The sequence below is a fragment of the Cetorhinus maximus genome, chromosome 1 (genome assembly GCF_964194155.1).
Source record: "Cetorhinus maximus chromosome 1, sCetMax3.hap1.1, whole genome shotgun sequence".
In the NCBI taxonomy this organism is placed as follows: domain Eukaryota; kingdom Metazoa; phylum Chordata; class Chondrichthyes; order Lamniformes; family Cetorhinidae; genus Cetorhinus; species Cetorhinus maximus.
Window position 1 is genome coordinate 116404797 of NC_135879.1, and position 12706 is coordinate 116417502.

Consider the following 12706-nt stretch of genomic DNA (forward strand, 5'->3'; position numbering starts at 1 on the left):
CCCATTGTGCTATGAAGTCATTTTTGTAATGTAGTAAACGTGGCAAAAAACTTGCGCACAGAATGCCCCAGAAGTAGCAACATGGCAATTTACTGTTTTACTGATGTTCATTGAGAGATAAATATTGACCCAGACACCAGGGCTTAACCCCCTGCTCTTCTCTGACATTACGTCATGGGATATTTTACATCCTCCTGTGAGAGAAGGGCCCTTAATTTTACATCTCACCTGAAAGATGTCATGTCCGACAGCACACCACTCCTTCAGTACTGCACTGGAGCGTCAGCCTAAATTTTTGTGTGTAGGTCTCTGGAGTGGGACTTGAACCTACAATCTTCTGACTTCAAAGGTGGCAGTGCTAGCAACTGACCCACAGCTGATAAACTAGAAAAATAGGAGTAATTTGGTACTTGACTTATGTCTTTTGGATCGCGATTCTGTATCAGATCTTCATGTTGTAGGATTGTTTATTTTACTATTATACTGTTAGGACTTAGTTGACATATCCTTAAGTGTATTGGTTAAGATTGTATTCTATATGTACCATACTCAAAAAACCATAATGGATAAATGTGTCAGGGGGCTAAGAGCTCACCCTATATATTTTTCTAAATTATACATATTTTATATATCCCCATAGCTAATTTCTAAAATTTTAAAAACTGGACAATAGCTTAAGCTATGTATGTTTGTGACCCTGAACAAAAGAGGCTATTTGAACAAAGGACCCCACCACCTCCCTCTAAGACTTAATGGTTGTAACATTTACAGTCTCAAGGACCCAGACAAAGGAATACACATCCTTTGTCAAAACCAAAGTGGAGAGGTGGGTGTCATGTGACATGACCTCCCCCCACCACCCACCCCAGCTGGTGGAACCAGTAATATTGCCTTGTGGAACTGCAAAACTCAATCTGCCATCCTTCTATCTACCTAGCAGCAGCACAGAAAAGGGGCTCAGTGCAGGTTTGCCCAGCCTTGCCCCATCAATGCTGTTTTGACTGGAACTTCTGTACCAGCGCCTACAAGACTGATTAATCTTTGCGTGCCTATCTCATTATGGCTGTCAACTCCACTGGAAAAGTGAATTATCCAGCATCAGTTCAACCTGCCAACCTCTGTGAAGGAATAAAAAACAAAAACAGAATTACCTGGAAAAACTCAGCAAGTCTGGCAGCATCGGCGGAGAAGAAATCAGTTAACGTTTCGAGCCTTCATGGCCCTTCGGCAGAACTGGAGCATAGTTAGAAGAAGGGAGAAATATAAATTGGTTTAAGGTGGGTGGGGGGGGGAGAGACACATTGAGGGTGTGGTGTGGTGATTGTGGAGATGAGCAGATAATCAAAAGATGTCACAGACAAAAGGGTCAAAGAGGTGTTGAAGGTGGTGGTATTTGTCTGAGAAAAGTGCTAATTAAGAATGGAAGACAGGATATTCAAAGTACAGCTCTAGTGGGGGTGGGGTGGAAAGACTAAAGGTTTTAGTTTTAGATTTAAAAATAATGGAAATAGGTGGGGAAAGATGAATCTATATAAATTATTGAAAAAAAAAGTGGGGGGGGGGGGGGAAAGAAACGGGGTGGGGATGGGGGGAGGGGGAGTTTAAGATCTAAAGTTGTTGAATTCAATATTCAGCCCAGAGGGCTGTAAAGTGCCTAGTCGGAAGATGAGGTGCTGTTCCTCCAGTTTGCGTTGGGCTTCACTGGAACAATGCAGCAAGCCAAGGACAGACATGTTGGCAAGAGAACAGGGTGGAGTGTTAAAATGGCAAGCGACAGGGAGGTTTGGGTCTTTCTTGCGGACAGACCGCAGGTGTTCCGCAAAACGGTCGCCCAGTTTGCGTTTGGTCTCTCCAATGTAGAGGAGACCGCATTGGGAGCAACGAATGCAGTAGACTAAGTTAGGGGAAATGCAAGTGAAATGCTGCTTCACTTGAAAGGAGTGTTTGGGCCCTTGGACGGTGAGGAGAGAGGAAGTGAAGGGGCAGGTGTTGCATCTTCTGCGTGGGCATGGGGAGGTGCCATAAGTGGGGGTTGAGGAGTAGGGGGTGATGGAGGAGTGGACCAGGGTGTCCCGGAGGGAACGATCCCTACGGAATGCCGTCAGGGGGGGTGAAGGGAAGATGTGTTTGGTGGTGGAATCATGCTGGAATTGGCGGAAATGGCGGAGGATGATCCTTTGAATGCGGAGGCTGGTGGGGTGATAAGTGAGGACAAGGGGGACCCTATCATGTTTCTGGGAAGGAGGAGAAGGCGTGAGGGAGGATGCGCGGGATATGGGCCGGACACGGTTGAGGGCCCTGTCAACGACCGTGGATGGAAAACCTCGGTTAAGGAAGAAGGAGGACATGTCAGACGAGCTGTTTTTGAAGGTAGCATCATCAGAACAGATGCGACGGAGGCGAAGGAACTGAGAGAATGGGATGGAGTCTTTACAGGAAGCGGGGTGTGAGGAGCTGTAGTCAAGGTAGCTGTGGGAGTCGGTAGGCTTGTAATGGATATTGGTGGACAGTCTATCATCAGAAATTGAGACAGAGAGGTCAAGGAAGGGAAGAGAAGTGTCAGAGATGGACCATGTGAAGATGATGGAGGGGTGGAGATTGGAAGCAAAATTAATAAATTTTTCCAGGTCCCGACGAAAGCATGAAGCAGCACCGAAGTAATCATCAATGTACCGGAGAAAAAGTTGTGGGAGGGGGCCGGAGTAGGACTGGAACAAGGAATGTTCCACATACCCCATAAAGAGACAGGCATAGCTGGGGCCCATGCGGGTACCCATAGCCACACCTTTTATTTGGAGGAAGTGAGAGGAGTTAAAGGAGAAATTGTTCAGTGTGAGAACAAGTTCAGCCAGACGGAGGAGAGTAGTGGTGGATGGGGATTGTTGGGGCCTCTGTTCAAGGAAGAAGCTAAGGGCCCTCAGACCATCCTGGTGGGGGATGGAGGTGTAGAGGGATTGGACATCCATGGTGAAGAGGAAGCGGTTGGGGCCAGGGAACTGGAAATTGTTGATGTGACGTAAGGTGTCAGAGGTATCACGGATGTAGGTGGGAAGGGACTGGACAAGGGGAGAGATAAGGGAGTCAAGATAACGAGAAATGAGTTCCGTGGGGCAGGAACAGGCTGACACGATCGGTCTGCCAGGATTTTCAATAATTTATATAGATTCTTCTTTCCCCACCTATTTCCATTATTTTTAAATCTAAAACTAAAACCTTTAGTCTTTCCACCCCACCCCCACTAGAGCTGTACTTTGAATATCCTGTCTTCCATTCTTAATTAGCACTTTTCTCAGACAAATACCACCACCTTCAACACCTCTTTGACCCTTTTGTCTGTGACATCTTTTGATTATCTGCTCATCTCCACAATCACCACACCACACCCTCAATGTGTCTCTCCCCCCCACCACCCACCTTAAACCAATTTATATTTCTCCCTTCTTCTAACTATGCTCCAGTTCTGCCGAAGGGCCATGAAGGCTCGAAACGTTAACTGATTTCTTCTCCGCCGATGCTGCCAGACTTGCTGAGTTTTTCCAGGTAATTCTGTTTTTGTTTTGGATTTCCAGCATCCGCAGTAGCTTTTAGCTTTTTGTTTTTATATCTGTGAAGGAATATACCACTGGACTTTGATTTTGGACTCACAATAATTTTTTTCTCTGTGGTCTTTGCCCTGTAAATCTTTCTTTCTTTATCCGTCTTTTATTGTATGAATGCACAGGAGGCTGTGTTGCGACCCTCCTCCCACATTTTGAGTGTGTGCAAATAAACTGACCCTCTGAGTTTACCCTATCTTAAGTTTGCTGTGGGGTTATTAATAGAAATTGGATCACTACTGAGGGGTTGGGAAATATGCTACCTCTTATAAAGGGGGAAATCAAAATCAAAACACCTTTTTGTTTATGGATGGGTGGTGAGAGGAGAGTCAGGGCTGTTTAAATTAAATCCCTCTCCTGTCCATAACAAATGTTAGCTACAGCTCTCTACAAATTATGACATGCCGAGAAGCTTTGAAAAGAGAGGAATTCAGACCAAGCAAAAATCCTCTGTTTAAAAGTCATCAATATGTAGATCGCCTCGGGGAGGCTGTTATCCTTTTAACCAGTAACGACTGTAAACATGTCTAGCTAAATAGCTGTGAAACAGGACAAGCACATATTAATCTCGTTAAGTGGTCATTGTTGATGAATAAACAGCAAGAAAGCACAAATCTGGATCCCCTGAATGACAATCACAATGACAGTGACCTAAAGCAGGCTCAAGGTGCCATCATGGAAGGGTAATTAGGTAATGACTGGCCATTCAGATGGACAGAAATGGGGTTTTACCTAATAAGGCACAGGACCAAGCTGGAACAGTGTATAAAGTAAGGATCAGTGTATTAAGTAAGGAATTGTAAGGTACTAAGCATGCATCATCTTCAAGAAGAGAAGTCAGAAAATAAACTTCCATCAAGAGATAAGGCGCCCAGTCAACCGGAGCTTGAGGACTGGTGTTCCATCGTGAACATGACTGATGACCACTGCCTTTTGTTAAATATTTTGTGCTTATTGTGGAAAACTTAATAAAGTCTGTGAAGCTTCTGAAAAACACTCTCTTACCAGCGTGGTTTTGTATCTAGTCTGAGCTGGAAGTCCCTTTTTGATGAGCTCTTAGTCAGCAATTGTAATTGAGCAAAGTATTACAATTAAATTAAAGCAAATGCCAGATCTTACAATGTAGGGAACAACTAGGCAACAATGGCTAGTGATAGATTCAACTTTGATTGATGGTTGAAGCTAGCCCATTGAAGCTAGACATTGTACACTGGGATTTTCAAAAAGCTTTTGACAAAATGCCACAAAAGATGATTGCTTAAATGTGGAATTAATGGGCAGATCATGGATGTATAAGGAATTCTTGTAGGTAGAAGGTTGTTATAAATGGTCATGATTGTGTGTTGAGATCAGGTATTAGTGGAGTGCTACAGAGATCAGCATCAGAAATGTTACTCTTCACAACCTTTATCATGAACTATGTGAAGGGGTTGGGCAAGGTCGTGGATGATTTCTGTGATGTTAAGACCCTAACTAAGAAAAAAATGACAACAATCAGATTCAGATGTAATGGGCCTTCATCTGGCAGATTTCATTTCAAATCAATAAATGTGTTAAGCACCTGGCTGGTGCTAGTACCAAGCAGGTGTTATCAAACTAAAGACATTTGAACTGTTATAGAATATGAGTCTCTAAATGTTCAAACCGGTGCCATGAGGATACAGCAAAAGTGAATGAAAAATCAGGATGAATTGGTAGGAAAATCTAATATTAAAAAAAGCAGTACAATACCTTAGGCCTCATGGAAAATACTGTATCTAGTTTTGGTTCCCTAACATGGGGAATGATATGGAAGCCGTAGAAAAGTTTCATAGGAAACCCTTATATTGAAATGTAGTTTAAAGGAAGCCTCCTCTCAGCGAGGGCAGACATTCACAATGAAACTCAACATTGCCTCCAGTGTGCCAAAGTAGCCTTTGGCTGTCTGAGGAAAAGAGTGTTTGATGACAAAGACCTCAAACCCAGCACCAGGCTCATGGTTACAGGGCTGCAGTGCTACTTGGACAACATACAGCAGACACCTTGAATCCCTGGAGAAATATCACAGTGATGTCTCCGCAAAATGCTGCAAATTCAATGGCAGAATAGGCACTCCAATATCAGTGTCCTCTCTCAGGCCAATATCCCCAGTATCGAGGCACTGGTTATGGTTAATCATAGGTGGGCCACATGGACCACATTCCTGGCATAAGACTTCCAAAACAAGCTCTCTATTCTGAGCTTCATCACAACAACCAGGAGGCAGAGGAAACATTTCAGGGATGTCCTCAAAACCTCCCTGAAAAAATGCAACTTGCTCTCCGACTCGTGGGAATCTCTTGCTTGAGGCCGCCCAAACTGGAGAAGAAGCACCCACGAAGGTGCCAACCATTTTGAACATCTCCATTAGGCCCAGGTGGAAGCTAAGTGCAAACACCGTACAGATTATACCAAATCCAAGCACCCCACCCACCCTCCTCATCAAACACTACCTGCCCCATCTGTGGCAGAGTGTGCAGATCCAGCATTGGATGTTATAGTTACCTCAGGACTCACAACACTGGAGCGGAAGAAAGTCACCCTCGTTCCTGAGGGTCTGCTTAGGAAGAAGAAGAAAGGTCATTAGTCACCAATGATAGGCTCAGGGAGCAGAAGGGCCCTCAGTTTTATATCTCATTTGAAAGATGGCACCTCCGACAGTGCAGCTCTCCCTCAGTACCGGAGTGTCAGCTTAATTTTTTGTGTGCAGATCTCTGGAGTGGAACTTACCGAACTTTTACTCTTAAAAGTTTTGATTGATAGCTTTACAATATTAAAAGAACTAGATGGTGTCTATGTGGGTACTCTTTAAATTAGATGGGTTAAGAGAAAATCAGGGGCATTGCCACTTCCTATTATTAATTCCCTAGTCCCATCCTCTAAAGGACCAACCCTCACTTTATTGCCCTGAGTTGCCAGCTGTGGACAGCACAGAATACTGAGGCAGCAATTATGAACTCAACTCAATATCACCGTGTTTCAACGCCGCTGCTAACCAATCAGAATCATTTATTTATTGAAAAACACGCTGCGCTTTGGCCGGTCTGGCTTCTGTTTGGAAGAAGCTCCTTGTTTATTGTTTTGTAAGGGCGGGGCTTGGTGCGACTCCGTCGCGCGAATGACGTCGGTGGAGGCTATGTACCCTCGCAGTAGAATGTAGCGGAGCCCGGCGTTCTATTGCTGAATGAATGAATGAGAATGTCTGAGGCTGCAGGAATCGAACTCATCATCAACCAGGAAGCGGAGGCCAGAGCCCCCCTGTGCCCACATGGTAAGGATAGATTGTGGGAGGGGGAGCGGTACAATATAGACTCAGAGCTTGCACTGGTGCTGGCTCCACGCACGCAGCAGGCCGAGGAAACACCAAGACATGCTTATTGGGAAACAAAAAGCAAAATACTAGATATCTTGAAATAAATAGAGGACTTGTTGCATAATACTCAGCACGTCAGACAGCATCTGTGGAGTTAACGTTTCAGGTCCACGACCTTTGGTCAGAACTGGAAACTGTTAGATGAACTCGGGTAACATCTTCCAATTCTCAGAAAAGGTCGGGGACTTCAGACATTAACCCTGCGAGTTTCACACTCCATAGATGCTGTCTGACTTGTTGGGTGTTATGTATTATTTTAATTTCAATTAGAAGTAGCTGCCTCGGTTTGCAACCGAGAAGTATTCAAATTTGCGGCTGACAGCTTGTGCTTTAAGGAAGGGCTGTCAGCATCAGCAGGGAATGTCAGGAGTGTATTTATGTGAAGGATGAACAGAATGATCATGTAAACTGTGGCCCAGGTGGTAGAAATCACACCTCTTGAGATACAAATCTTTTGGTTTCAAGTCTCACTCCAGGACTTGAGTACAGAAATCAAGGCTGACACTCCAGTTCAGTACCGAGGGAGCACTGCACTGTGGGAAGTGCTTTCTTTTGGGTGCAATTTCAAACCCAAGGCCCCATCTGCTCCCTCAGGTGGACATAAAAGAGCCCATGCACTATTTCAAAGCAGAGCAGGGGGTGAAGAGTCATACAAACTCAAAACATTAACTGTATTCCTCTCTGCAGATGCTGTCAGACCTGCTGAGTTTTTCCAGATATTTTTGTTTTTGTTTCGAGTTATCCCTGGTGTCTTGGCCAATGTTTATCACTCAATCAGCATCACAAAACAGATGATCTGGTCATTTTTTTATTCATTTACGGGTTATGGGCTTCGCTGGCTGGGCCAGCATTTATTGCCTATCCCAAATTGCCCTTGAGAAGGTGGTGGTGAGCTGCCTTCTTGAACCACTGTAGTCCCTGTGGTGTAGGTATACTCTCAGTGCTGTTAGGGAGGGAGTTCCAGGATTTTGACCCAGCGACAGTGAAAGAACGGTGATATATTTCCAAGTCAGGATGGTGAGAGGCTTGGAGAGGAACTTGTAGGTGGTGATGTTCCCATGTATCTGCTGCCCTTGTCCTTCTAGATGATAGTGGTTGTGGGCTTAGAAGGTGCTGCCTGAGGAGCCTTGGTGAGTTTCTGCGGTACATACTGCTGCCACTGTGTGTTGGTGGTGGAGGGAATGAATGTTTGTGGAAGGGGTGCCAATCATGTGGGCTGCTTTGTCCTGGACAGTGTTGAGCTTCTTGAGACTTGTTGGAGCTGCACTCATCCAGGCAGGTGGAAAGTATTCCATCACACTCCTGACTTGTGCCTTGTAGATGGTTAGATGGTGGACAGGCTTTGGGGAGTCAGGAGATGAGTTACTTGTTGCAGGATTCCTAGCCTCTGACCTGCTCTTGTAGCCACAGTATTTATATGGCTAGCCCAGTTCAGTTTCTGGTCAATAGTAACCCCCAGAATGTTGATAGTGGGGGATTCAGTGATAGTAATGCCATTGAAATTCAAGGGGTGATGGTTAGATTCTCTCTTGTTGGAGATGGTCATTGCCTGGCACTTGTGTGGTGCAAATGTTACTTGCCATTTGTCAGCCCAAGCCTGGTTATTGTCCAGGTCTTGTTGCATTTGGACCTGGACTGCTTCAGTATCTGAGGGGTCACGAATGGTGCTGAACGTTGTGCAATCATCAATGAACATCCCTACTTCTGACCTCATGATGGAAGGAAGGTAATTGATGAAGCAGCTGAAGATGGTTGGGCCTAGGACACCACCCTGAGGAACTCCTGCAGTGATGTCCTAGAGCTGAGATGATTGACCTCCAACAACCACAACCATTATCACGTTGCTGTTTGTGTGCAGATTGGTTGTTGTGTTTGCTACATTGCAACAGTGACTACACTTAAAGTATGTCACTGTCTATAAAGCACTTTAAGATGTCCAGTGGTCATGACAAATGATATCTAAACGCAGGTCATTTTTTAAAAAAGTGAAATACTTTGCTTTAAAACCAAAAGGAGGGCACCTCATTGCAAGTGACTGAGGCACAAGGAGTCTGGGAAAGATTCCCTTTTGAGATTAGCCATGCCTATCATCCGTGATATCAGAACCAACTCTAAGATAATAAATTCTTTAATTTAAACAGATTAATGACGCCCCTAAGTTGAGCTCTATGGAATTTTCTTTTTCAATGTATTATATAAGTGCAGTTTTGGAAAAAAATGCAAGGATTGAGAGAATTCAAGGCATTTTTAGATTTGGAGTGGAAAGGGGAACATAATTTTTTTTTATTGAGTCACAGAGGTCTACAGCACAGAAAAAGGCCCGTTGAGTCTGCGCTGGTCAAACAAGTACCTAACTATTCTAATCCCATTTTCCAGCACTAGGCCCATAGCCTTGTATGCCACAGCATTGCAATTGCACATCCAAATACTTCTTAAATGTTATGAGGGTTTCTGCTTCTACCACCCTTTCAGGCAGCGAGTTCCAGATTTCCATCACCCTCTGGGTGAAAAAAAATCTTCCTCATATCCCCTCTAAACCTCCCGCCCCTTACCTTAAATCTATGCCCCCTGTTTATTGATCCCTCCACCAAGAGGAAACATTCCTTCCTATCTACCCTATCTATGCCTCTCATAATTTTATACACTTCAATCATGTGCCCCCTCAATCTCCTCTGCTCCAATGAAAATCACCCCAGTCTATCCAATCTCTCCTCATAACTAAAACTCTCCAGCCCAGGTAACATCCTGGTAAATCTCCTCTGCACTCTCTCTCGTGCAATCACATCCTTCCTATAATGCGGATTGCAGAACTGCACACAATACTCTAGCTGTGGCGTAACCAGCATTTTATACAATTCCAGCATAACCTCCCTGCTCTTATATACTATGCCTTGGCTAATAAAGGCAAGTATCCCATATGCCTTCTTAACCACCTTATCTCCCTGTCCCGCTACCTTAAGGGACTGGTGGACATGCACACCAAGGTCCCTCGGTACTTTCCAAGGTACCACCATTCATCGTGTATTCCTGTGTCTTGTTTGTCCTGCCCAAGTGTATCACCTCACACTTATCCGGATTAAATTCCATTTTCCACTGATCAGCCCATCTGACCAGCCCGTCTATATCCTCCTGTAATCTAAGGCTATCCTCCTCACTGTTTACCACCCCACCAATTTTTGTGTCATCTGCGAACTTACTGATCAACCCTCCTACACTCAAGTCTAAATCGTTTATATACACCACAAACAGCAAGGGACCCAACACCGATCCCTGTGGAACCCCACTGGACACAGGCAACCAGTCACCAAAACACCCCTCGACCAGCACCCTCTGCTTCCTGCCACTCAGCCAATTCTGGATCCAATTTGCCAAACTGCCTTGGATTCCATGGGCCCTTACCTTCGTTATCAGTCTTCCATGCAGGACCTTATCAAAAGCCTTGCTGAAGTCCAAGTAGACTACGTCAAATGCATTGCTCTCATCTTAACATCTGGTCACCTCTTTGAAAAATTCAATCAAATTGGTCAGACATGACCTCCCCTTAGCAAAACCATGGTGACTGTCCTTGATTAATCCCTGCCTCTCCAAGTGTAGATTAATTCTGTCCCTCAGAGTTGCTTCCAATAGTTTCCCCACCACTGAGGTCAGACTAACTGGCCTGTAGTTCCCTGGTTTATCCTTTCCTCTCTCCTTGAATAACGGTACCGCATTGGCTGTCCTCCAGTCCTCTGGTACCTCTCCTGTGGCCAGAGAGGTATTGAAAATTATTGCCAGCACCCCTTGCCTCTCTCAACAGCCTGGGATACATTTCATCCGGGCCTGGAGATTTATCTACTTTTAAGCCTGCCAGACCACTTAGAACCACATCCCTTTCTATGCCAATTTCTTTAATTATATCACAGTCCTCCTGCCTGATTTCCATACCCACGTTGTCCCTCTCACTTGTGAACACCGACACAAAGTATTCACTTAGAACCCTACCTACATCTTCCGGCTCCATACACAAATTACCACTATGGTCCTTAATGGGCCCTACTCTGTCCCTAGTTATCCTCTTACTCTTAGTGTACTTGAAAAATAACTTTTGATTTTCCTCTATTTTACCTGCCAATGTTTTTTCATGCCCCCTTTTTGCTCTCCGAATTACCTTTTTAAGTTTCCCCCCTACACATTCTATACTCCTCTAGGGCTTCTGCTGTTCTGAGCCCTCTGTATCTGCCATATGCCTCCCTTTTTCTCTTCATCAAATCCTGTATATTCCTCGACATCCAGGGTTCCCTGGATTTGTTAGTCTCACCCTTTATCTTTACCGGAATATGTTGGCCCTGTACTCTCCCTATTTCCTTCTTGAATGAGTCCACTGCTCTGACGCAGATTTACCTAAAAGTAGCTGCTCCCAATCCAATCTGGCCAAATCATATCTGATCTTATTAAAATCAGCCTTTCCCCAATTTAGAACTCTGAATTCTGGTCCATCCTTGTCCTTTTCCATAACAACCTTGAATCTAACAGAGTTATGATCACTATCTGCAAAATGCTCCCCCACTGATACCGCTATCACTTGCCTGGCTTCATTCCCTAAAATTAAGTCCAGAAGCACCCCCTCTGTTGTAGGACCTTCTACATACTGGCTTAAAAAGCTCTCCTGGATGCATTTTAAGAATTCCGCTCTCTCAAAACCTATCACACTATGACTAACCCAGTTAATGTTGGGGAAGTTGAAATCCCCCACTATTACTACCCTATTATTTTTACACTTCTCTGAATTATCCTACATATCTGCTCTTCTATTTTTCTCTGACTGTTTGTGGGCCTATAATACACTCCCAGCAATGTGATTGCTCCTTTTTTGTTTATAAGTTCTACCCATATGGCTTCATTTGAGGAGCCTTCTAAGATATCATCCCTCCTTACTGCTGTAATTGATTCCTTGATCAATGTTGTGATACCCCCTCTTACCTCCTTCCCTGTCTTGCCTGAAGACCCTATATCCTGGAATATTGAGCTGCCAGTCCTGCCTCTCTCTCAACCATGTCTCTTTGATAGCAATGACATCATACTTCCATGTGTTAACTTATGCCTTCAGTTCATCTGCCTTATTCGTCAGACTCCTTGCATTAAAATAAATACCATCCAACCTTGCCAAACTCCCTTGTGCCTTAACTGGCCTATAATTTCTATGCCTTCCAGACTCACTTGCTCTTTCTTCTAATTTTGGCTGTGCATCTCCCCCTGTTGAACCTCCTCTCAGGATCCCATCCCCCTGCCAAGTTAGTTTAAACCCTCCCCAACAGCACTAGTAAACCTCCCCGCAAGGATATTGGCCCCATTCCGGTTCAGGTGCAACCCGTCCGCCTTGTACAGGTCCCACCACCCCCAGAAACATTACCAATGTCCCAGAAATCTAAAGCCCTCCCTCCTGCACCATCTCTCCAGCTACGCATTCATCTGGACTAACCTCCTATTTGTATACTCACTAGCGCGTGGCACCGGAAGTAATCCAGAGATTACTACCTTTGAGGTTTTGTTTTTTAATCTGCTTCCTAGCTCCCTAAATTCTGCACGCAGGACCTGACCCCTTTTTCTACGTATGTCGTTGGTACTAATATGTACCATAATCTCTGTCTGTTTGCCCTCCCCCTTTAGAATGCCCTGCAGCTGTTCAGTGACGTCCTTGACCCTGGCATCAGGGAGGCAACATACCATTTCTGGAGTCACG

At 44.7% G+C, this 12706-nt stretch overlaps 1 protein-coding gene across 1 annotated transcript in view; it reads left to right on the plus strand.

Moving 5' to 3' along the window:
* The first annotated feature begins 6726 nt into the window (after nt 1–6726).
* zcchc4 (zinc finger, CCHC domain containing 4) overlaps nt 6727–12706 on the plus strand; it is a 103951-nt gene continuing 97971 nt past the window's right edge. The window contains exon 1 of the mRNA XM_078545840.1: nt 6727–6885. Within this exon, the coding sequence (XP_078401966.1) occupies nt 6807–6885 (79 nt within the window). The 5' untranslated portion in view covers nt 6727–6806. The remainder of the gene's footprint in view (nt 6886–12706) is intronic.